General features: G+C 30.7%; 1 protein-coding gene across 2 annotated transcripts in view; it reads left to right on the top strand.

Annotated features, from left to right (window-relative positions):
• LOC129608886 (neuronal acetylcholine receptor subunit alpha-7-like) overlaps positions 1–27,278 on the top strand; it is a 149,576-nt gene that overhangs the window by 99,503 nt on the left and 22,795 nt on the right. For both annotated transcript variants that reach the window (XM_055520656.1, XM_055520655.1), the window contains exon 7: positions 25,509–25,618. In XM_055520656.1, coding sequence (XP_055376631.1) covers positions 25,509–25,618 — 110 coding nt within the window. The remainder of the gene's footprint in view (positions 1–25,508; positions 25,619–27,278) is intronic.

Here is a 27,278-nt window from a genome sequence, read left to right as displayed (position 1 = left end):
CCCTACCTTGGCAAAAAATTGAAAATTTTTTAAAATTTTGTACGACCCCCTACCTTGGCAAAAAATTGAAAATTTTTTAAAATTTTGCACGACCAATTGAAAATTTTTTAAAATTTGGCACGACCCCATACCTTGGCAAAAAATTGAAAATTTTTTAAAATTTTGCACGACCCCCTACCTTGGCAAAAAATTGAAAATTTTTCAAAATTTTGCACGACCCCCTACCTTGGCAAAAAATTGAAAATTTCTTAAAATTTTGCACGACCCCCTACCTTGGCAAAAAATTCAAAATTTTTTAAAATTTTGCACGACCCCCTACCTTGGCAAAAAATTGAAAATTTTTTAAAATTTTGCACGACCCCCTACCTTGGCAAAAAATTTAAAATTTTTTAAAATTTTGCACGACCCCCTACCTTGGCAAAAAATTGAAAGTTTTTTAAAATTTTGCACGAACCCCCTACCTTGGCAAAAAATTTAAAATTTTTCAAAATTTTGCACAACCCCCTACCTTGACAAAAAATTGAAAATTTTTTAAAATTTTGCACGACCCCCTACCTTGGCAAAAAATTGAAAATTTTTTAAAATTTTGTACGACCCCCTACCTTGGCAAAAAAATTGAAAATTTTTTAAAATTTTGCACGACCAATTGAAAATTTTTTAAAATTTGGCACGACCCCATACCTTGGCAAAAAATTGAAAATTTTTTAAAATTTTGCACGACCCCCTACCTTGGCAAAAAATTGAAAATTTTTCAAAATTTTGCACGAACCCCCTACCTTGGCAAAAAATTTAAAATTTTTCAAAATTTTGCACGACCCCCTACCTTGACAAAAAATTGAAAATTTTTTAAAATTTTGCACGACCCCCCTACCTTGGCAAAAAATTGAAAATTTTTTAAAATTTTGCACGACCCCCTACCTTGCCAAAAAATTAAAGATTTTTTAAAATTTTGCACGACCCCCTACCTTGGCAAAAAATTGAAAATTTTTCAAAATTTTGCATGACCCCCCTACCTTGGCAAAACATTGAAAATTTTTTAAGATTTTGCACGACTCCCTACCTTGGCAAAAAATTAAAAATTTTTTAAAATTTTGCACGACCCCCTACCTTGGCAAAAAATTGAAAATTTTTTAAAATTTTGCACGACCCCCTACCTTGGCAAAAATTGAAAATTTTTTAAGCTTTTGCACGACCCCCTACCTTGGCAAAAAATTGAAAATTTTTTAAAATTTTGCACGACCCCCTCCTTGGCAAAAAATTGAAAATTTCTTAAAATTTTGCACGACCCCCTACCTTGGCAAAAAATTGAAAATTTTTTAAAATTTTGCACGACCCCCTACCTTGGCAAAAATTGAAAATTTTTCAAAATTTTGCATGACCCCTTACCTTGGCAAAAAATTGAAAATTTCTTAAAATTTTGCACGACCCCCTACCTTGGCAAAAAATTAAAAATTTTTTAAAATTTTGCACGACAAAATTTGCAAAAAATTTAAAATTTTTTAAAATTTTGCACGACCCCCTACCTTGGCAAAAAATTCAAAATTTTTTAAAATTTTGCACGACCCCCTACCTTGGCAAAAAATTGAAAATTTTTTAAAATTTTGCACGACCCCCTACCTTGGCAAAAATTGAAAATTTTTTAAAATTTTGCACGACCCCCTACCTTGGCAAAAAATTGAAAATTTTTCAAAATTTTGCACGACCCCCTACCTTGCCAAAAAATTAAAAATTTTTTAAAATTTTGCACGACCCCCTACCTTGGCAAAAAATTGAAAATTTTTTAAAATTTTGCACGACCCCCTACCTTGGCAAAAAATTGAAAATTTTTTAAAATTTTGCACGACCCCCTACCTTGGCAAAAAATTGAAAATTTTTCAAAATTTTGCATGACCCCCTACCTTGGCAAAAAATTGAAAATTTCTTAAAATTTTGCACGACCCCCTACCTTGGCAAAAAATTGAAAATTTTTTAAAATTTTGCACGACCAATTGAAAATTTTTTAAAATTTTGCACGACCCCCTACCTTGGCAAAAAATTGAAAATTTCTTAAAATTTTGCACGACCCCCTACCTTGGCAAAAAATTGAAAATTTTTTAAAATTTTGCACGACCCCATACCTTGGCAAAAAATTGAAAATTTTTTAAAATTTTACACGACCCCCTCCTTGGCAAAAAATTGAAAATTTTTTAAAATTTTGCACGACCCCATACCTTGGCAAAAAATTGAAAATTTTTTAAAATTTTGCACGACCCCCTACCTTGGCATAAATTGAAAATTTTTTAAAATTTTACACGACCCCCTACCTTGGCAAAAAATTGAAAATTTTTTAAAATTTTGCACGACCCCCTACCTTGGCAAAAAATTGAAAATTTTTTAAAATTTTGCACGACCCCATACCTTGGCAAAAAATTGAAAATTTTTCAAAATTTTGCACGACCCCCTACCTTGGCAAAAAATTGAAAATTTTTTAAAATTTTGCACGACCCCTTAACTTGGCAAAAAATTGAAAATTTTTTAAAATTTTGCACGACCCCATACCTTGGCAAAAATTGAAAATGTTTTAAACTTTGCACGACCCCCTACCTTGGCAAAAAATTGAAAATTTTTTAAAATTTTGCATGACCCCCTACCTTGGCAAAAAATTGAAAATTTTTTAAAATTTTGCACGACCCCATACCTTGGCAAAAAATTGAAAATTTTTCAAAATTTTGCACGACCCCCTACCTTGGCAAAACATTGAAAATTTTTTAAAATCTTGCACGACCCCCTACCCTGGCAAAAAATTAAAAATTTTTTAAAATTTTGCACGACCCCCTACCTTGGCAAAAAATTGAAAATTTTTTAAAATTTTGCACGACCCCCTACCTTGACAAAAAATTGAAAATTTTTTAAAATTTTGCACGACCCCCTACCTTGGCAAAAAATTGAAAATTTTTTAAAATTTTATACGATCCCCTACCTTGGCAAAAAATTGAAAATTTTTTAAAATTTCACACGACCCCCTTCTTGGCAAAAAATTGAAAATTTTTTAAAATTTTGCATGACCCCCTACCTTGGCAGAAAATTGAAAATTTTTTAAAATTTTGCACGACCCCCTATCTCGGCAAAAATTTGAAAATTTCTTAAAATTTTGCACGACCCCCTAACTTGGCAAAAAATTGAAAATTTTTTAAAATTTTTCACGACCCCCTACCTTGGCAAAAAATTGAAAATTTTTTAAAATTTTGCACGACCCCCTACCTTGGCAAAAAATTGAAAATTTTTTAAAATTTTGCACGACCCCCTAACTTGGCAAAAAATTGAAAATTTTTTAAAATTTTGCACGAAAATTTTTTAAAATTTTGCACGACCTTAGCAAAAAATTGAAAATTTTTTAAAATTTTGCACGACCCCCTACCTTGGCAAAAAATTGAAAATTTTTTAAAATTTTGCACGACTCCCTAACTTGGCAAAAAATTGAAAATTTTTTAAAATTTTGCACGAAAATTTTTTAAAATTTTGCACGACCTTAGCAAAAAATTGAAAATTTTTTAAAATTTTGCACGACTCCCTACCTTGGCAAAAAATTGAAAATTTTTTAAAATTTTGCACGACCCCCTACCTTGGCAAAAAATTGAAAATTTTTTAAAATTTTGCACGACCCCCACCTTGGCCAAAAATTGAAAATTTCTTAAAATTTTGCACGACCTTAGCAAAAAATTGAAAATTTTTTAAAATTTTGCACGACCCCCTACCTTGGCAAAAAATTGAAAATTTTTTAAAATTTTGCACGACCCCCTACCTTGGCAAAAAATTGAAAATTTTTTAAAATTTTGCACGACCCCCAGCTTGGCAAAAATTGAAAATTTCTTAAAATTTTGCACGACTCCCTACCTTGGCAAAAATTTGAAAATTTCTTAAAATTTTGCACGACCCCCTAACTTGGCAAAAAATTGAAAATTTTTTAAAATTTTTCACGACCCCCTACCTTGGCAAAAAATTGAAAATTTTTTAAAATTTTGCACGACCCTCTACCTTGGCAAAAAATTGAAAATTTCTTAAAATTTTGCACGACCCCCTACCTTGGCAAAAAATTTAAAATTTTTTAAAATTTTGCACGACCCCCCTACCTTGGCAAAAATTGAAAATTTCTTAAAATTTTGCACGACCCCCCTACCTTGGCAAAAATTGAAAATTTCTTAAAATTTTGCACGACCCCCTACCTTGGCAAAAATTGAAAATTTCTTAAAATTTTGCACGACTCCCTACCTTGGCAAAAAATTGAAAATTTTTTAAAATTTTGCACGACCCCCTACCTTGGCAAAAAATTGAAAATTTCTTAAAATTTTGCACGACCCCCTACCTTGGCAAAAATTGAAAATTTCTTAAAATTTTGCACGACCCATTACCTTGGCAAAAAATTGAAAATTTTTAAAAATTTTGCACGACCCCCTACCTTGGCAAAAAATTGAAAATTTTTTAAAATTTTGCACGGCCCCCTACCTTGGCAAAAAATTGAAAATTTTTTAAAATTTTGCACGACCCCCTACCTTGGCAAAAATTGAAAATTTCTTAAAATTTTGCACGACCCCCTACCTTGGCAAAAATTGAAAATTTCTTAAAATTTTGCACGACCCCCTACCTTGGCAAAAATTGAAAATTTCTTAAAATTTTGCACGACTCCCTACCTTGGCAAAAAATTGAAAATTTTTTAAAATTTTGCACGACCCCCTACCTTGGCAAAAAATTGAAAATTTCTTAAAATTTTGCACGACCCCCCTACCTTGGCAAAAATTGAAAATTTCTTAAAATTTTGCACGACCCATTACCTTGGCAAAAAATTGAAAATTTTTTAAAATTTTGCACGACCCCCTACCTTGGCAAAAAATTGAAAATTTTTTAAAATTTTGCACGACCTTAGCAAAAAATTGAAAATTTTTTAAAATTTTGCACGACCCCCTACCTTGGCAAATATTGAAAATTTCTTAAAATTTTGCACGACCCCCTACCTTGGCAAAAATTGAAAATTTCTTAAAATTTTGCACGACCCCCTACCTTGGCAAAAATTGAAAATTTCTTAAAATTTTGCACGACCCCCTACCTTGGCAAAAATTGAAAATTTCTTAAAATTTTGCACGACCCCCTACCTTGGCAAAAATTGAAAATTTCTTAAAATTTTGCACGACTCCCTACCTTGGCAAAAAATTGAAAATTTTTTAAAATTTTGCACGACCCCCCTACCTTGGCAAAAAATTGAAAATTTCTTAAAATTTTGCACGACCCCATACCTTGGCAAAAAATTGAAAATTTTTCAAAATTTTGCACGACCCCCTACCTTGGCAAAAAATTGAAAATTTTTTAAAATTTTGCACAACCCCCTACCTTGGCAAAAAATTAAAAATTTTTTAAAATTTTGCACGACCCCCTACCTTGGCAAAAAATTGAAAATTTTTTAAAATTTTGCACGACCCCATACCTTGGCAAAAAATTGAAAATTTTTCAAAATTTTGCACGACCCCCTACCTTGGCAAAAAATTGAAAATTTTTTAAAATTTTGCACAACCCCCTACCTTGGCAAAAAATTAAAAATTATTTAAAATTTTGCACGACCCCCTACCTTGGCAAAAAATTGAAAATTTTTTAAAATTTTGCACGACTCCCTAACTTGGCAAAAAATTGAAAATTTTTTAAAATTTTGCACGAAAATTTTTTAAAATTTTGCACGACCTTAGCAAAAAATTGAAAATTTTTTAAAATTTTGCACGACCCCCTACCTTGGCAAATATTGAAAATTTCTTAAAATTTTGCACGACTCCCTACCTTGGCAAAAAATTGAAAATTTTTTAAAATTTTGCACGACCCCCTACCTTGGCAAAAAATTGAAAATTTTTTAAAATTTTGCACGACCCCCTACCTTGGCAAAAATTGAAAATTTCTTAAAATTTTGCACGACCCCCTACCTTGGCAAAAATTGAAAATTTCTTAAAATTTTGCACGACCCCCTACCTTGGCAAAAAATTGAAAATTTTTTAAAATTTTGCACGACCCCCTACCTTGGCAAAAAATTGAAAATTTCTTAAAATTTTGCACGACCCCATACCTTGGCAAAAAATTGAAAATTTTTCAAAATTTTGCACGACCCCCTACCTTGGCAAAAAATTGAAAATTTTTTAAAATTTTGCACGACCCCCTACCTTGGCAAAAAATTGAAAATTTTTTAAAATTTTGCACGACCCCCTACCTTGGCAAAAAATTGAAAATTTTTTAAAATTTTGCACGACCCCATACCTTGGCAAAAAATTGAAAATTTTTCAAAATTTTGCACGACCCCCTACCTTGGCAAAAAATTGAAAATTTTTTAAAATTTTGCACAACCCCCTACCTTGGCAAAAAATTAAAAATTATTTAAAATTTTGCACGACCCCCTACCTTGGCAAAAAATTGAAAATTTTTTAAAATTTTGCACGACTCCCTAACTTGGCAAAAAATTGAAAATTTTTTAAAATTTTGCACGAAAATTTTTTAAAATTTTGCACGACCTTAGCAAAAAATTGAAAATTTTTTAAAATTTTGCACGACCCCCTACCTTGGCAAATATTGAAAATTTCTTAAAATTTTGCACGACTCCCTACCTTGGCAAAAAATTGAAAATTTTTTAAAATTTTGCACGACCCCCTACCTTGGCAAAAAATTGAAAATTTTTTAAAATTTTGCACGACCCCCACCTTGGCCAAAAATTGAAAATTTCTTAAAATTTTGCACGACCTTAGCAAAAAATTGAAAATTTTTTAAAATTTTGCACGACCCCCTAACTTGGCAAAAAAATTGAAAATTTTTTAAAATTTTTCACGACCCCCTACCTTGGCAAAAAATTGAAAATTTTTTAAAATTTTGCACGACCCCCTACCTTGGCAAAAAATTGAAAATTTTTTAAAATTTTGCACGACCCCCTAACTTGGCAAAAAATTGAAAATTTTTTAAAATTTTGCACGAAAATTTTTTAAAATTTTGCACGACCTTAGCAAAAAATTGAAAATTTTTTAAAATTTTGCACGACCCCCTACCTTGGCAAAAAATTGAAAATTTTTTAAAATTTTGCACGACTCCCTAACTTGGCAGGCAAAAAATTGAAAATTTTTTAAAATTTTGCACGAAAATTTTTTAAAATTTTGCACGACCTTAGCAAAAAATTGAAAATTTTTTAAAATTTTGCACGACTCCCTACCTTGGCAAAAAATTGAAAATTTTTTAAAATTTTGCACGACCCCCTACCTTGGCAAAAAATTGAAAATTTTTTAAAATTTTGCACGACCCCCACCTTGGCCAAAAATTGAAAATTTCTTAAAATTTTGCACGACCTTAGCAAAAAATTGAAAATTTTTTAAAATTTTGCACGAACCCCCTACCTTGGCAAAAAATTGAAAATTTTTTAAAATTTTGCACGACCCCCTACCTTGGCAAAAAATTGAAAATTTTTTAAAATTTTGCACGACCCCCAGCTTGGCAAAAATTGAAAATTTCTTAAAATTTTGCACGACTCCCTACCTTGGCAAAAATTTGAAAATTTCTTAAAATTTTGCACGACCCCCCTAACTTGGCAAAAAATTGAAAATTTTTTAAAATTTTTCACGACCCCCTACCTTGGCAAAAAATTGAAAATTTTTTAAAATTTTGCACGACCCTCTACCTTGGCAAAAAATTGAAAATTTCTTAAAATTTTGCACGACCCCCTACCTTGGCAAAAAATTTAAAATTTTTTAAAATTTTGCACGACCCCCCTACCTTGGCAAAAATTGAAAATTTCTTAAAATTTTGCACGACCCCCCTACCTTGGCAAAAATTGAAAATTTCTTAAAATTTTGCACGACCCCCTACCTTGGCAAAAATTGAAAATTTCTTAAAATTTTGCACGACTCCCTACCTTGGCAAAAAATTGAAAATTTTTTAAAATTTTGCACGACCCCCTACCTTGGCAAAAAATTGAAAATTTCTTAAAATTTTGCACGACCCCCTACCTTGGCAAAAATTGAAAATTTCTTAAAATTTTGCACGACCCATTACCTTGGCAAAAAATTGAAAATTTTTAAAAATTTTGCACGACCCCCTACCTTGGCAAAAAATTGAAAATTTTTTAAAATTTTGCACGGCCCCCTACCTTGGCAAAAAATTGAAAATTTTTTAAAATTTTGCACGACCCCCTACCTTGGCAAAAATTGAAAATTTCTTAAAATTTTGCACGACCCCCTACCTTGGCAAAAATTGAAAATTTCTTAAAATTTTGCACGACCCCCTACCTTGGCAAAAATTGAAAATTTCTTAAAATTTTGCACGACTCCCTACCTTGGCAAAAAATTGAAAATTTTTTAAAATTTTGCACGACCCCCTACCTTGGCAAAAAATTGAAAATTTCTTAAAATTTTGCACGACCCCCTACCTTGGCAAAAATTGAAAATTTCTTAAAATTTTGCACGACCCATTACCTTGGCAAAAAATTGAAAATTTTTTAAAATTTTGCACGACCCCCCTACCTTGGCAAAAAATTGAAAATTTTTTAAAATTTTGCACGACCTTAGCAAAAAATTGAAAATTTTTTAAAATTTTGCACGACCCCCTACCTTGGCAAATATTGAAAATTTCTTAAAATTTTGCACGACCCCCCTACCTTGGCAAAAATTGAAAATTTCTTAAAATTTTGCACGACCCCCTACCTTGGCAAAAATTGAAAATTTCTTAAAATTTTGCACGACCCCCTACCTTGGCAAAAATTGAAAATTTCTTAAAATTTTGCACGACCCCCTACCTTGGCAAAAATTGAAAATTTCTTAAAATTTTGCACGACTCCCTACCTTGGCAAAAAATTGAAAATTTTTTAAAATTTTGCACGACCCCCCTACCTTGGCAAAAAATTGAAAATTTCTTAAAATTTTGCACGACCCCATACCTTGGCAAAAAATTGAAAATTTTTCAAAATTTTGCACGACCCCCTACCTTGGCAAAAAATTGAAAATTTTTTAAAATTTTGCACAACCCCCTACCTTGGCAAAAAATTAAAAATTTTTTAAAATTTTGCACGACCCCCTACCTTGGCAAAAAATTGAAAATTTTTTAAAATTTTGCACGACCCCATACCTTGGCAAAAAATTGAAAATTTTTCAAAATTTTGCACGACCCCCCTACCTTGGCAAAAAATTGAAAATTTTTTAAAATTTTGCACAACCCCCTACCTTGGCAAAAAATTAAAAATTATTTAAAATTTTGCACGACCCCCTACCTTGGCAAAAAATTGAAAATTTTTTAAAATTTTGCACGACTCCCTAACTTGGCAAAAAATTGAAAATTTTTTAAAATTTTGCACGAAAATTTTTTAAAATTTTGCACGACCTTAGCAAAAAATTGAAAATTTTTTAAAATTTTGCACGACCCCCCTACCTTGGCAAATATTGAAAATTTCTTAAAATTTTGCACGACTCCCTACCTTGGCAAAAAATTGAAAATTTTTTAAAATTTTGCACGACCCCCTACCTTGGCAAAAAATTGAAAATTTTTTAAAATTTTGCACGACCCCCTACCTTGGCAAAAATTGAAAATTTCTTAAAATTTTGCACGACCCCCTACCTTGGCAAAAATTGAAAATTTCTTAAAATTTTGCACGACCCCCTACCTTGGCAAAAAATTGAAAATTTTTTAAAATTTTGCACGGCCCCCTACCTTGGCAAAAAATTGAAAATTTTTTAAAATTTTGCACGACCCCCTACCTTGGCAAAAATTGAAAATTTCTTAAAATTTTGCACGACCCCCTACCTTGGCAAAAATTGAAAATTTCTTAAAATTTTGCACGACCCCCTACCTTGGCAAAAATTGAAAATTTCTTAAAATTTTGCACGACTCCCTACCTTGGCAAAAAATTGAAAATTTTTTAAAATTTTGCACGACCCCCTACCTTGGCAAAAAATTGAAAATTTCTTAAAATTTTGCACGACCCCCCTACCTTGGCAAAAATTGAAAATTTCTTAAAATTTTGCACGACCCATTACCTTGGCAAAAAATTGAAAATTTTTTAAAATTTTGCACGACCCCCTACCTTGGCAAAAAATTGAAAATTTTTTAAAATTTTGCACGACCTTAGCAAAAAATTGAAAATTTTTTAAAATTTTGCACGACCCCCTACCTTGGCAAATATTGAAAATTTCTTAAAATTTTGCACGACCCCCTACCTTGGCAAAAATTGAAAATTTCTTAAAATTTTGCACGACCCCCTACCTTGGCAAAAATTGAAAATTTCTTAAAATTTTGCACGACCCCCTACCTTGGCAAAAATTGAAAATTTCTTAAAATTTTGCACGACCCCCTACCTTGGCAAAAATTGAAAATTTCTTAAAATTTTGCACGACTCCCTACCTTGGCAAAAAATTGAAAATTTTTTAAAATTTTGCACGACCCCCTACCTTGGCAAAAAATTGAAAATTTCTTAAAATTTTGCACGACCCCATACCTTGGCAAAAAATTGAAAATTTTTCAAAATTTTGCACGACCCCCTACCTTGGCAAAAAATTGAAAATTTTTTAAAATTTTGCACAACCCCCTACCTTGGCAAAAAATTAAAAATTTTTTAAAATTTTGCACGACCCCCCTACCTTGGCAAAAAATTGAAAATTTTTTAAAATTTTGCACGACCCCATACCTTGGCAAAAAATTGAAAATTTTTCAAAATTTTGCACGACCCCCCTACCTTGGCAAAAAATTGAAAATTTTTTAAAATTTTGCACAACCCCCTACCTTGGCAAAAAATTAAAAATTATTTAAAATTTTGCACGACCCCCTACCTTGGCAAAAAATTGAAAATTTTTTAAAATTTTGCACGACTCCCTAACTTGGCAAAAAATTGAAAATTTTTTAAAATTTTGCACGAAAATTTTTTAAAATTTTGCACGACCTTAGCAAAAAATTGAAAATTTTTTAAAATTTTGCACGACCCCCTACCTTGGCAAATATTGAAAATTTCTTAAAATTTTGCACGACTCCCTACCTTGGCAAAAAATTGAAAATTTTTTAAAATTTTGCACGACCCCCTACCTTGGCAAAAAATTGAAAATTTTTTAAAATTTTGCACGACCCCCTACCTTGGCAAAAATTGAAAATTTCTTAAAATTTTGCACGACCCCCTACCTTGGCAAAAATTGAAAATTTCTTAAAATTTTGCACGACCCCCTACCTTGGCAAAAAATTGAAAATTTTTTAAAATTTTGCACGACCCCCTACCTTGGCAAAAAATTGAAAATTTCTTAAAATTTTGCACGACCCCATACCTTGGCAAAAAATTGAAAATTTTTCAAAATTTTGCACGACCCCCTACCTTGGCAAAAAATTGAAAATTTTTTAAAATTTTGCACGACCCCCTACCTTGGCAAAAAATTGAAAATTTTTTAAAATTTTGCACGACCCCCTACCTTGGCAAAAAATTGAAAATTTTTTAAAATTTTGCACGACCCCATACCTTGGCAAAAAATTGAAAATTTTTCAAAATTTTGCACGACCCCCTACCTTGGCAAAAAATTGAAAATTTTTTAAAATTTTGCACAACCCCCTACCTTGGCAAAAAATTAAAAATTATTTAAAATTTTGCACGACCCCCTACCTTGGCAAAAAATTGAAAATTTTTTAAAATTTTGCACGACTCCCTAACTTGGCAAAAAATTGAAAATTTTTTAAAATTTTGCACGAAAATTTTTTAAAATTTTGCACGACCTTAGCAAAAAATTGAAAATTTTTTAAAATTTTGCACGACCCCCTACCTTGGCAAATATTGAAAATTTCTTAAAATTTTGCACGACTCCCTACCTTGGCAAAAAATTGAAAATTTTTTAAAATTTTGCACGACCCCCTACCTTGGCAAAAAATTGAAAATTTTTTAAAATTTTGCACGACCCCCACCTTGGCCAAAAATTGAAAATTTCTTAAAATTTTGCACGACCTTAGCAAAAAATTGAAAATTTTTTAAAATTTTGCACGGCCCCCTACCTTGGCAAAAAATTGAAAATTTCTTAAAATTTTGCACGACCCCCTACCTTGGCAAAAAATTGAAAATTTTTTAAAATTTTGCACGACCCCCTACCTTGGCAAAAAATTGAAAATTTTTTAAAATTTTGCACGACCCCATACCTTGGCAAAAAATTGAAAATTTTTTAAAATTTTGCACGACCCCCTACCTTGGCAAAAATTGAAAATTTCTTAAAATTTGGCACGACTCCCTACCTTGGCAAAAAATTGAAAATTTTTTAAAATTTTGCACGACCCCCTCCCTACCTTGGCAAAAAATTGAAAATTTTTTAAAATTTTGCACGACCCCCACCTTGGCCAAAAATTGAAAATTTCTTAAAATTTTGCACGACTTTAGCAAAAAATTGAAAATTTTTTAAAATTTTGCACGACCCCCTACCTTGGCAAAAATTGAAAATTTCTTAAAATTTTGCACGACTCCCTACCTTGGCAAAAAATTGAAAATTTCTTAAAATTTCGCACGACCCCCTACCTTGGCAAAAAATTTAAAATTTTTTAAAATTTTTCACGACCCCCTACCTTAGCAAAAAATTGAAAATTTTTTAAAATTTTGCACGACCCCCTACCTTGGCAAAAATTGAAAATTTCTTAAAATTTTGCACGACTCCCTACCTTGGCAAAAATTTGAAAATTTCTTAAAATTTTGCACGACCCCCTACCTTGGCAAAAAATTGAAAATTTTTTAAAATTTTTCACGACCCCCTACCTTGGCAAAAAATTGAAAATTTTTTAAAATTTTGCACGACCCCCTACCTTGGCAAAAAATTGAAAATTTTTTAAAATTTTGCACGACCCCCTACCTTGGGAAAAAATTGAAAATTTTTTAAAATTTTGCACGACCCCCACCTTGGCAAAAATTGAAAATTTCTTAAAATTTTGCACGACTCCCTACCTTGGCAAAAATTTGAAAATTTCTTAAAATTTTGCACGACCCCCTAACTTGGCAAAAAATTGAAAATTTTTTAAAATTTTTCACGACCCCCTACCTTGGCAAAAAATTGAAAATTTTTTAAAATTTTGCACGACCCTCTACCTTGGCAAAAAATTGAAAATTTCTTAAAATTTTGCACGACCCCCTACCTTGGCAAAAAATTTAAAATTTTTTAAAATTTTGCACGACCCCCTACCTTGGCAAAAATTGAAAATTTCTTAAAATTTTGCACGACCCCCTACCTTGGCAAAAATTGAAAATTTCTTAAAATTTTGCACGACCCCCTACCTTGGCAAAAATTGAAAATTTCTTAAAATTTTGCACGACCCCCCTACCTTGGCAAAAATTGAAAATTTTTTAAAATTTTGCACGACACCCTACCTTGGCAAAAAATTGAAAATTTCTTAAAATTTTGCACGACCCCCTACCTTGGCAAAAAATTGAAAATTTTTTAAAATTTTGCACGACCCTCTACCTTGGCAAAAAATTGAAAATTTCTTAAAATTTTGCACGACCCCCTACCTTGGCAAAAAATTTAAAATTTTTTAAAATTTTGCACGACCCCCTACCTTGGCAAAAATTGAAAATTTCTTAAAATTTTGCACGACCCCCTACCTTGGCAAAAATTGAAAATTTCTTAAAATTTTGCACGACCCCCTACCTTGGCAAAAAATTGAAAATTTTTTAAAATTTTGCACGACCCTCTACCTTGGCAAAAAATTGAAAATTTCTTAAAATTTTGCACGACCCCCTACTTTGGCAAAAATTGAAAATTTTTTAAAATTTTGCACGACCCCCTACCTTGGCAAAAAATTGAAAATTTTTTAAAATTTTGCACGACCCCATACCTTGGCAAAAAATTGAAAATTTTTCAAAATTTTGCACGACCCCCTACCTTGGCAAAAATTGAAAATTTCTTAAAATTTTGCACGACCCCCTACCTTGGCAAAAATTGAAAATTTCTTAAAATTTTGCACGACCCCCTACCTTGGCAAAAATTGAAAATTTTTTAAAATTTTGCACGACCCCCTACCTTGGCAAAAAATTGAAAATTTTTTAAAATTTTTCACGACCCCCTACCTTGGCAAAAAATTGAAAATTTTTTAAAATTTTGCACGACCCTCTACCTTGGCAAAAAATTGAAAATTTCTTAAAATTTTGCACGACCCCCTACCTTGGCAAAAAATTTAAAATTTTTTAAAATTTTGCACGACCCCCTACCTTGGCAAAAATTGAAAATTTCTTAAAATTTTGCACGACCCCCTACCTTGGCAAAAATTGAAAATTTCTTAAAATTTTGCACGACCCCCTACCTTGGCAAAAAATTGAAAATTTTTTAAAATTTTGCACGACCCCCTACCTTGGCAAAAAATTGAAAATTTCTTAAAATTTTGCACGACCCCCTACCTTGGCAAAAATTGAAAATTTCTTAAAATTTTGCACGACCCATTACCTTGGCAAAAAATTGAAAATTTTTAAAAATTTTGCACGACCCCCTACCTTGGCAAAAAATTGAAAATTTTTTAAAATTTTGCACGACCCCCTACCTTGGCAAAAAATTGAAAATTTTTTAAAATTTTCAATTTTTTGCCAAGCCCATTACCTTGGCAAAAAATTGAAAATTTTTAAAAATTTTGCACGACCCCCTACCTTGGCAAAAAATTGAAAATTTTTTAAAATTTTGCACGACCCCCTACCTTGGCAAAAAATTGAAAATTTTTTAAAATTTTGCACGACCCCATACCTTGGCAAAAAATTGAAAATTTTTCAAAATTTTGCACGACCCCCTACCTTGGCAAAAAATTGAAAATTTTTTAAAATTTTGCACAACCCCCTACCTTGGCAAAAAATTAAAAATTTTTTAAAATTTTGCACGACCCCCTACCTTGGCAAAAAATTGAAAATTTTTTAAAATTTTGCACGACCCCCTACCTTGAAAAAAAATTGAAAATTTTTTAAAATTTTGCACAACCCCCTACCTTGGGAAAAAATTGAAAATTTTTTAAAATTTTGCACGACCCCCTACCTTGGCAAAAAATTGAAAATTTTTTAAAATTTTGCACGACCCCCTACCTTGGCAAAAAATTAAAAATTTTTTAAAATTTTGCACGACCCCCTACCTTGGCAAAAAATTGAAAATTTTTTAAAATTTTGCACAACCCCCTACCTTGGCAAAAAATTAAAAATTTTTCAAAATTTTGCACGACCCCCTACATTGGCAAAAAATTGAAAATTTTTTAAAATTTTGCATGACCCCCTACCTTGGCAAAAAATTGAAAATTTCTTAAAATTTTGCACGACCCCCTACCTTGGCAAAAATTGAAAATTTTTTAAAATTTTGCACGACCCCCTACCTTGGCAAAAAATTGAAAATTTTTTAAAATTTTGCACGACCCCCTACCTTGGCAAAAAATTAAAAATTTTTTAAAATTTTGCACGACCCCCTACCTTGGCAAAAAATTGAAAATTTTTTAAAATTTTGCACGACCCCCTACCTTGACAAAAAATTGAAAATTTTTTAAAATTTTGCACGACCCCCTACCTTGGCAAAAAATTGAAAATTTTTTAAAATTTTGCACGACCCCCTACCTTGGCAAAAAATTTAAAATTTTTTAAAATTTTGCACGACCCCCTACCTTGACAAAAAATTGAAAATTTTTTAAAATTTAGCACGACCCCCTACCTTGGCAAAAAATTGAAAATTTTTTAAAATTTTGCACGACCCCCTACCTTGGCAAAAAATTTAAAATTTTTTAAAATTTTGCACGACCCCCTACCTTGACAAAAAATTGAAAATTTTTTAAAATTTTTCACGACCCCCTACCTTGGCAAAAAATTGAAAATTTTTTAAAATTTTGCACGACCCTCTACCTTGGCAAAAAATTGAAAATTTCTTAAAATTTTGCACGACCCCCTACTTTGGCAAAAATTGAAAATTTTTTAAAATTTTGCACGACCCCCTACCTTGGCAAAAAATTGAAAATTTTTTAAAATTTTGCACGACCCCATACCTTGGCAAAAAATTGAAAATTTTTCAAAATTTTGCACGACCCCCTACCTTGGCAAAAATTGAAAATTTCTTAAAATTTTGCACGACCCCCTACCTTGGCAAAAATTGAAAATTTCTTAAAATTTTGCACGACCCCCTACCTTGGCAAAAATTGAAAATTTTTTAAAATTTTGCACGACCCCCTACCTTGGCAAAAAATTGAAAATTTTTTAAAATTTTTCACGACCCCCTACCTTGGCAAAAAATTGAAAATTTTTTAAAATTTTGCACGACCCTCTACCTTGGCAAAAAATTGAAAATTTCTTAAAATTTTGCACGACCCCCTACCTTGGCAAAAAATTTAAAATTTTTTAAAATTTTGCACGACCCCCTACCTTGGCAAAAATTGAAAATTTCTTAAAATTTTGCACGACCCCCTACCTTGGCAAAAATTGAAAATTTCTTAAAATTTTGCACGACCCCCTACCTTGGCAAAAAATTGAAAATTTTTTAAAATTTTGCACGACCCCCTACCTTGGCAAAAAATTGAAAATTTCTTAAAATTTTGCACGACCCCCTACCTTGGCAAAAATTGAAAATTTCTTAAAATTTTGCACGACCCATTACCTTGGCAAAAAATTGAAAATTTTTAAAAATTTTGCACGACCCCCTACCTTGGCAAAAAATTGAAAATTTTTTAAAATTTTGCACGACCCCCTACCTTGGCAAAAAATTGAAAATTTTTTAAAATTTTGCACGACCCCATACCTTGGCAAAAAATTGAAAATTTTTCAAAATTTTGCACGACCCCCTACCTTGGCAAAAAATTGAAAATTTTTTAAAATTTTGCACAACCCCCTACCTTGGCAAAAAATTAAAAATTTTTTAAAATTTTGCACGACCCCCTACCTTGGCAAAAAATTGAAAATTTTTTAAAATTTTGCACGACCCCCTACCTTGAAAAAAAATTGAAAATTTTTTAAAATTTTGCACAACCCCCTACCTTGGGAAAAAATTGAAAATTTTTTAAAATTTTGCACGACCCCCTACCTTGGCAAAAAATTGAAAATTTTTTAAAATTTTGCACGACCCCATACCTTGGCAAAAAATTGAAAATTTTTCAAAATTTTGCACGACCCCCTACATTGGCAAAAAATTGAAAGTTTTTTAAAATTTTGCATGACCCTACCTTGGCAAAAAATTGAAAATTTTTCAAAATTTTGCACGACCCCCTACATTGGCAAAAAATTGAAAATTTTTTAAAATTTTGCATGACCCCCTACCTTGGCAAAAAATTGAAAATTTCTTAAAATTTTGCACGACCCCCTACCTTGGCAAAAATTGAAAATTTTTTAAAATTTTGCACGACCCCCTACCTTGGCAAAAAATTGAAAATTTTTTAAAATTTTGCACGACCCCCTACCTTGGCAAAAAATTAAAAATTTTTTAAAATTTTGCACGACCCCCTACCTTGGCAAAAAATTGAAAATTTTTTAAAATTTTGCACGACCCCCTACCTTGACAAAAAATTGAAAATTTTTTAAAATTTTGCACGACCCCCTACCTTGGCAAAAAATTGAAAATTTTTTAAAATTTTGCACGACCCCCTACCTTGGCAAAAAATTTAAAATTTTTTAAAATTTTGCACGACCCCCTACCTTGACAAAAAATTGAAAATTTTTTAAAATTTAGCACGACCCCCTACCTTGGCAAAAAATTGAAAATTTTTTAAAATTTTGCACGACCCCCTACCTTGGCAAAAAATTTAAAATTTTTTAAAATTTTGCACGACCCCCTACCTTGACAAAAAATTGAAAATTTTTTAAAATTTTTCACGACCCCCTACCTTGGCAAAAAATTGAAAATTTTTTAAAATTTTGCACGACCCTCTACCTTGGCAAAAAATTGAAAATTTCTTAAAATTTTGCACGACCCCCTACCTTGGCAAAAATTGAAAATTTCTTAAAATTTTGCACGACCCCCTACCTTGGCAAAAATTGAAAATTTCTTAAAATTTTGCACGACCCGCTACCTTGGCAAAAATTGAAAATTTTTTAAAATTTTGCACGACCCCCTACCTTGGCAAAAAATTGAAAATTTTTTAAAATTTTTCACGACCCCCTACCTTGGCAAAAAATTGAAAATTTTTTAAAATTTTGCACGACCCTCTACCTTGGCAAAAAATTGAAAATTTCTTAAAATTTTGCACGACCCCCTACCTTGGCAAAAAATTTAAAATTTTTTAAAATTTTGCACGACCCCCTACCTTGGCAAAAATTGAAAATTTCTTAAAATTTTGCACGACCCCCTACCTTGGCAAAAATTGAAAATTTCTTAAAATTTTGCACGACCCCCTACCTTGGCAAAAAATTGAAAATTTTTTAAAATTTTGCACGACCCCCTACCTTGGCAAAAAATTGAAAATTTCTTAAAATTTTGCACGACCCCCTACCTTGGCAAAAATTGAAAATTTCTTAAAATTTTGCACGACCCATTACCTTGGCAAAAAATTGAAAATTTTTAAAAATTTTGCACGACCCCCTACCTTGGCAAAAAATTGAAAATTTTTTAAAATTTTGCACGACCCCCTACCTTGGCAAAAAATTGAAAATTTTTTAAAATTTTGCACGACCCCATACCTTGGCAAAAAATTGAAAATTTTTCAAAATTTTGCACGACCCCCTACCTTGGCAAAAAATTGAAAATTTTTTAAAATTTTGCACAACCCCCTACCTTGGCAAAAAATTAAAAATTTTTTAAAATTTTGCACGACCCCCTACCTTGGCAAAAAATTGAAAATTTTTTAAAATTTTGCACGACCCCCTACCTTGAAAAAAAATTGAAAATTTTTTAAAATTTTGCACAACCCCCTACCTTGGGAAAAAATTGAAAATTTTTTAAAATTTTGCACGACCCCCTACCTTGGCAAAAAATTGAAAATTTTTTAAAATTTTGCACGACCCCATACCTTGGCAAAAAATTGAAAATTTTTCAAAATTTTGCACGACCCCCTACATTGGCAAAAAATTGAAAGTTTTTTAAAATTTTGCATGACCCTACCTTGGCAAAAAATTGAAAATTTTTCAAAATTTTGCACGACCCCCTACATTGGCAAAAAATTGAAAATTTTTTAAAATTTTGCATGACCCCCTACCTTGGCAAAAAATTGAAAATTTCTTAAAATTTTGCACGACCCCCTACCTTGGCAAAAATTGAAAATTTTTTAAAATTTTGCACGACCCCCTACCTTGGCAAAAAATTAAAAAATTTTTAAAATTTTGCACGACCCCCTACCTTGGCAAAAAATTGAAAATTTTTTAAAATTTTGCACGACCCCCTACCTTGACAAAAAATTGAAAATTTTTTAAAATTTTGCACGACCCCCTACCTTGGCAAAAAATTGAAAATTTTTTAAAATTTTGCACGACCCCCTACCTTGGCAAAAAATTTAAAATTTTTTAAAATTTTGCACGACCCCCTACCTTGACAAAAAATTGAAAATTTTTTAAAATTTAGCATGACCCCCTACCTTGGCAAAAAATTGGAAATTTTTTAAAATTTTGCACGACCCCCTACCTTGGCAAAAAATTAAAAATTTTTTAAAATTTTGCACGACCCCCTACCTTGACAAAAAATTGAAAATTTTTTAAAATTTTGCACGACCCCCTACCTTGGCAAAAAATTGAAAATTTTTTAAAATTTTGCACGACCCCCTACCTTGGCAAAAAATTTAAAATTTTTTAAAATTTTGCACGACCCCCTACCTTGGCAAAAAATTGAAAATTTTTTAAAATTTTGCATGACCCCCTACCTTGGCAAAAAATTGGAAATTTTTTAAAATTTTGCACGACCCCCTACCTTGGCAAAAAATTAAAAATTTTTTAAAATTTTGCACGACCCCCTACCTTGGCAAAAAATTGAAAATTTTTTAAAATTTTGCACGACCCCCTACCTTGGCAAAAAATTGAAAATTTTTTAAAATTTTGCACGACCCCCTACCTTGGCAAAAAATTGAAAATTTTTTAAAATTTTGCACGACCCCCTACCTTGGCAAAAAATTGAAAATTTTTTAAAATTTTGCATGACCCCCTACCTTGGCAAAAAATTGAAAATTTCTTAAAATTTTGCACGACCCCCTACCTTGGCAAAAATTGAAAAATTTTTAAAATTTTGCACGACCCCCTACCTTGGCAAAAAATTTAAAATTTTTTAAAATTTTGCACGACCCCCTACCTTGGCAAAAAATTAAAAATTTTTTAAAATTTTGCACGACCCCCTACCTTGGCAAAAAATTGAAAATTTTTTAAAATTTTGCACGACCCCCTACCTTGGCAAAAAATTAAAAATTTTTTAAAATTTTGCACGACCCCCTACCTTGGCAAAAAATTGAAAATTTTTTAAAATTTTGCACGACCCCCTACCTTGGCAAAAAATTGAAAATTTTTTAAAATTTTGCACGACCTCCTACCTTGGCAAAAAATTGAAAATTTTTTAAAATTTTGCACGACCCCCTACCTTGACAAAAAATTGAAAATTTTTTAAAATTTAGCACGACCCCCTACCTTGGCAAAAAATTGAAAATTTTTTAAAATTTTGCACGACCCCCTACCTTGGCAAAAATTGAAAATTTTTTAAAATTTTGCACGACCCCCCTACCTTGGCAAAAAATTTAAAATTTTTTTAAAATTTTGCACGATCCCATACCTTGGCAAAAAATTGAAAATTTTTCAAAATTTTGCACGACCCCCTACATTGGCAAAAAATTGAAAATTTTTTAAAATTTTGCACGACCCCCCTACCTTGGCAAAAATTTAAAATTTCTTAAAATTTTGCACGACTCCCTACCTTGGCAAAAAATTGAAAATTTCTTAAAATTTCGCACGACCCCCTACCTTGGCAAAAAATTTAAAATTTTTTAAAATTTTTCACGACCCCCTACCTTAGCAAAAAATTGAAAATTTTTTAAAATTTTGCACGACCCCCTACCTTGGCAAAAATTGAAAATTTCTTAAAATTTTGCACGACTCCCTACCTTGGCAAAAATTTGAAAATTTCTTAAAATTTTGCACGACCCCCTAACTTGGCAAAAAATTGAAAATTTTTTAAAATTTTTCACGACCCCCTACCTTGGCAAAAATTGAAAATTTCTTAAAATTTTGCACGACTCCCTACCTTGGCAAAAATTTGAAAATTTCTTAAAATTTTGCACGACCCCCTAACTTGGCAAAAAATTGAAAATTTTTTAAAATTTTTCACGACCCCCTACCTTGGCAAAAAATTGAAAATTTTTTAAAATTTTGCACGACCCTCTACCTTGGCAAAAAATTGAAAATTTCTTAAAATTTTGCACGACCCCCTACCTTGGCAAAAAATTTAAAATTTTTTAAAATTTTGCACGACCCCCTACCTTGGCAAAAATTGAAAATTGCTTAAAATTTTGCACGACCCCCTACCTTGGCAAAAATTGAAAATTTCTTAAAATTTTGCACGACCCCCTACCTTGGCAAAAATTGAAAATTTCTTAAAATTTTGCACGACTCCCTACCTTGGCAAAAAATTGAAAATTTTTTAAAATTTTGCACGACCCCCTACCTTGGCAAAAAATTGAAAATTTCTTAAAATTTTGCACGACCCCCTACCTTGGCAAAAATTGAAAATTTCTTAAAATTTTGCACGACCCCCTACCTTGGCAAAAAATTGAAAATTTTTTAAAATTTTGCACGACCCCCTACCTTGGCAACAAATTTAAAATTTTTCAAAATTTTGCACGACCCCCTACCTTGGCAAAAAAACAAAAATTTTTTAAAATTTTGCACGACCCCCTACCTTGGCAAAAAATTGAAAATATTTTAAAATTTTGCACGACCCCATACCTTGGCAAAAAATTGAAAATTTTTCAAAATTTTGCACGACCCCCTACATTGGCAAAAAATTGAAAGTTTTTTAAAATTTTGCATGACCCCCTACCTTGGCAAAAAATTGAAAATTTTTCAAAATTTTGCACGACCCCCTACATTGGCAAAAAATTGAAAATTTTTTAAAATTTTGCATGACCCCCTACCTTGGCAAAAAATTGAAAATTTCTTAAAATTTTGCACGACCCCCTACCTTGACAAAAAATTGAAAATTTTTTAAAATTTTGCACGACCCCCTACCTTGGCAAAAAATTGAAAATTTTTTAAAATTTTGCACGACCCCCTACCTTGGCAAAAAATTGAAAATTTTTTAAAATTTTGCACGACCCCCTACCTTGGCAAAAAATTGAAAATTTTTTAAAATTTTGCACGACCCCCTACCTTGGCAAAAAATTGAAAATTTTTTAAAATTTTGCACGACCCCCTACCTTGGCAAAAAATTAAAATTTTTTTAAAATTTTGCACGACCCCCTACCTTGGCAAAAAATTGAAAATTTTTTAAAATTTTGCACGACCCCCTACCTTGGCAAAAAATTGAAAATTTTTTAAAATTTTGCACGACCCCCTACCTTGGCAAAAAATTGAAAATTTTTTAAAATTTTGCACGACCCCCTACCTTGGCAAAAAATTGAAAATTTTTTAAAATTTTGCACGACCCCCTACCTTGGCAAAAAATTAAAATTTTTTTAAAATTTTGCACGACCCCATACCTTGGCAAAAAATTGTAAATTTTTCAAAATTTTGCACGACCCCCCTACATTGGCAAAAAATTGAAAATTTTTTAAAATTTTGCATGACCCCCTACCTTGGCAAAAAATTGAAAATTTTTCAAAATTTTGCACGACCCCCTACATTGGCAAAAAATTGAAAATTTTTTAAAATTTTGCATGACCCCCTACCTTGGCAAAAAATTGAAAATTTCTTAAAATTTTGCACGACCCCCTACCTTGGCAAAAATTGAAAATTTTTTAAAATTTTGCACGACCCCCTACCTTGGCAAAAAATTTAAAATTTTTTAAAATTTTGCACGACCCCCTACCTTGGCAAAAAATTAAAAATTTTTTAAAATTTTGCACGACCCCCTACCTTGGCAAAAAATTGAAAATTTTTTAAAATTTTGCACGACCCCCTACCTTGGCAAAAAATTAAAAATTTTTTAAAATTTTGCACGACCCCCTACCTTGGCAAAAAATTAAAAATTTTTTAAAATTTTGCACGACCCCCTACCTTGGCAAAAAATTGAAAATTTTTTAAAATTTTGCACGACCCCCTACCTTGGCAAAAAATTGAAAATTTTTTAAAATTTTGCACGACCCCCTACCTTGGCAAAAAATTGAAAATTTTTTAAAATTTTGCACGACCCCCTACCTTGGCAAAAAATTAAAAATTTTTTAAAATTTTGCACGACCCCCTACCTTGGCAAAAAATTGAAAATTTTTTAAAATTTTGCACGACCCCCTACCTTGGCAAAAAATTGAAAATTTTTCAAAATTTTGCACGACCCCCTACATTGGCAAAAAATTGAAAATTTTTTAAAATTTTGCATGACCCCCTACCTTGGCAAAAAATTGAAAATTTCTTAAAATTTTGCACGACCCCCTACCTTGGCAAAAATTGAAAATTTTTTAAAATTTTGCACGACCCCCTACCTTGGCAAAAAATTTAAAATTTTTTAAAATTTTGCACGACCCCCTACCTTGGCAAAAAATTAAAAATTTTTTAAAATTTTGCACGACCCCCTACCTTGGCAAAAAATTGAAAATTTTTTAAAATTTTGCACGACCCCCTACCTTGACAAAAAATTGAAAATTTTTTAAAATTTAGCACGACCCCCTACCTTGGCAAAAAATTGAAAATTTTTTAAAATTTTGCACGACCCCCTACCTTGGCAAAAAATTGAAAATTTTTTAAAATTTTGCACGACCCCCTACCTTGGCAAAAAATTGAAAATTTTTTAAAATTTTGCACGACCCTCTACCTTGGCAAAAAATTAAAAATTTTTTAAAATTTTGCACGACCCCCTACCTTGGCAAAAAATTAAAATTTTTTAAAATTTTGCACGACCCCCTACCTTGACAAAAAATTGAAAATTTTTTAAAATTTTGCACGACCCCCTACCTTGGCAAAAAATTGAAAATTTTTTAAAATTTTGCACGACCCCCTATCTTGGCAAAAATTTGAAAATTTCTTAAAATTTTGCACGACCCCCTACCTTGACAAAAAATTTAAAATTTTTTAAAATTTAGCACGACCCCCTACCTTGGCAAAAAATTGAAAATTTTTTAAAATTTTGCACGACCCCCTACCTTGGCAAAAAATTGAAAATTTTTTAAAATTTTGCACGACCCCCTACCTTGGCAAAAAATTGAAAATTTTTTAAAATTTTGCACGACCCTCTACCTTGGCAAAAAATTAAAAATTTTTTAAAATTTTGCACGACCCCCTACCTTGGCAAAAAATTCAAAATTTTTTAAAATTTTGCACGACCCCCTACCTTGACAAAAAATTGAAAATTTTTTAAAATTTTGCACGACCCCCTACCTTGGCAAAAAATTGAAAATTTTTTAAAATTTTGCACGACCCCCTACCTTGGCAAAAAATTGAAAATTTTTTAAAATTTTGCACGACCTTTGGCAAAAAAACAAAAATTTTTTGCCATTTTGAGCTATTGAAAAATCAATGAATATTTTATTTTTTTAGAATCAAAAATTTCCAGTTAGAATTATTGCCTCACAAACTTATCAAAATTAGTTTCAAAATAAAACACAATACAGTTTTTCCAAATAACTAATCAAAAATGCATATTATGCCTTCTGCATTTACTTTTAAATTTTCGAAAAATTTAAATTGTGTTATTAAACAATGTGTCTGAATTTACTATCGCATTATCAAGCAGAACATGTACAGTTGCAACCCGTATTGTAAAGAATGCCGCAATAAAAACATTTATTAAATTTTAAAAATTTTCAATTATAGTTATGAAAAATCTTTATTAAATAAGCCGCGCAAACTGAATAGTAATTAAATTTCAATTAACCGAATGCAATTAAAATTAAAGTTTTAAGTTGATTAAATTTTTAAAGTAATTGAATTTAGCACAAAATATACTTTCAATTATTATTGTTATCAAGTCCATTTGTTTCAAGTTGTAAAGATTCTAAGAGTGTTTGGGGTTCCAAATAGTCCGAGTTTTTACTTAAACCCGAGTTGCGTAGCCATTTATGTGTTATATATTTTGAAAACTAATTTAATCATAATGTTAAAAACGCTATACTGAAAATTTGCATACACACATAATTATTCTTTTCATCTAAAGTGCTTGTGAGAGCCTGTCTTTGTGGTGATTGCCAATCAATTTAAAAAACAAGTGTTCAATCTACTATAATGTTGAAAAATGGCCAATGATTTTTTAAATTTTCGGTGTCACAAATTGTATCAATTTGCCTCAAAAGTCTCTAAAAAAATTATTCAAATTATTTATTTCAAATAAATATTTAATCGGATTTTAATTTTTTATTTTTAAAGTAAAAATCTACACATTTTTTAATTAATTTTTTTAATCTTTTATTAATATCCTTTTTACATTTATTTTTCTTTTTCTTTGTCCTTTTTATTTTTTCCCGATATATCTATATAGGTACATATTTTAATTGTATTATGTTCATGGTAGCTTCATCCGTTGTATCAACAATACTGATATTAAACTATCATCATCGAAATGCTGATACACATGAAATGTCTGAATGGGTAAGTAAAAAACACCAGATACATATTTTATTACTCGTATATGTGATTGTGTTTGTTTTGCATTTATTTTCCTTTAATTTTTTAATATTTCAATTGATTTTTAATTATATAATAATTGAAAACATATTTACTTATATAATTATGTTATAAAAATTTAAAAATTATTTAATATGCGGTTTCTGTTTCAAAATAAAATTTCAATATTTGAATTAATTTTATGGATAATTTTTTATTTTTAAATCCTCACTCATTTAAATCAACAGTAAAATTGTAAAAATGAAAATTTTTAAAGTAAATTTGTTGTTATATATGATTACGTAAGTAAAGTCGCACAATCTATGTGCTTTTAGAGTTCGCCGTTGTTTTAGAGCTATATGCTCGCACTTGTGGAACTGGCACCAGCAAACAGAGTAACGGTCATTTGAATGTAGGGGAAGAATGGATCAAAGGGCCCCCTTCTGTGGTCTGTCAACGTCTGCCATTAGGGGCAGAGTTGGTGTTCTGCTTAAGGGTGAATAAAAAGCTATTCCTTCCACCTTGCTTGAGGAAGTTTTCCTCAGAATTGAAGAGGATGAATCCAAATTGAATGTCCAAATTGACAGGACATTTTTCGGTAGAACACTTTTTGCGTAAACTGAGCGAATCGGACTCCCTTTAGTGTAGATTCTGCTGGGACGAACAAATGAATGAACGAAAAGAGGGGCACACACAATCAGATCAATTTTGAATTCCGTTCTGGTCAAAAATGAATATGTATATAAATACAGTTAATGGCGCCGAATTTCATCTGTGAGAAAAAAACATTTTTAATGCTAAAACCAAAAAACACTGACAGATTTCAATTATTTCCCATTTTCTTCAAAGTTTGCAATTTATGTTCCAATTCCAATTATTGCTAAATTTTTAAAATTCATATTTGAGAATCAATTAATAATTTCCCGCATTCTACATTTCTACTCAGTCGCGTCACACATTGTAATTCTCCCTCTCCCTTAAAATTATTATAAATATAGAATTACTTAATTTATTATTCTCCAATTCGAATTAATTATTCAAATATTAAATTAAAACTTGTTTAAAATAAATAAAATATTGTGTTTATTAGAAAAATATCCAAATAATTAATTATTAATATTTATTATTTATTTATAACAATTTTTTACTTTAGCAATTAGAATAAATCATTTTTAAAATATGTTTTCGATTATTATATAAATAGAAATTCATAAATGTATGTATGTACATTGCATTAAATCGTTACGATTATTTAACACTCTACGAATTGAATAATTAATTAGATTTATTCTATTTGGCCATTTTTTGTTTGTGTGTTCTTCAAATATTGAATTTTCACAAATTTAATGCTCGACATGTTATTTAGAATTTTCTATTTAAATCATTAAATTTTCACAATGAAAAAAAAAATTGTTTAGCCAAAAAAATATTGTAAAAAAAAAACTATAATCCTTTTATAGAAAATTCTATTCATATAAAATTGAAATTTTTTTTTAATTTTTGAAAATAAATTAAATATTTAAATAGCTTAACATACACACATGTTAATGTATAATTTTGATTTGTTCATCTCTATTCATTTTTCTCTGTATACTATATACATTATACACAGAGTGTTTCCATATTTTATTGTGCTAACTGTGTT

Source organism: Condylostylus longicornis, unplaced genomic scaffold (genome assembly GCF_029603195.1).
Source record: "Condylostylus longicornis isolate FDR11 unplaced genomic scaffold, ASM2960319v2 ptg000037l, whole genome shotgun sequence".
In the NCBI taxonomy this organism is placed as follows: Eukaryota; Metazoa; Arthropoda; class Insecta; order Diptera; family Dolichopodidae; genus Condylostylus; species Condylostylus longicornis.
Note: the sequence above shows the minus strand (reverse complement) of the source record. Positions and strands in the feature narration are given on the sequence as shown.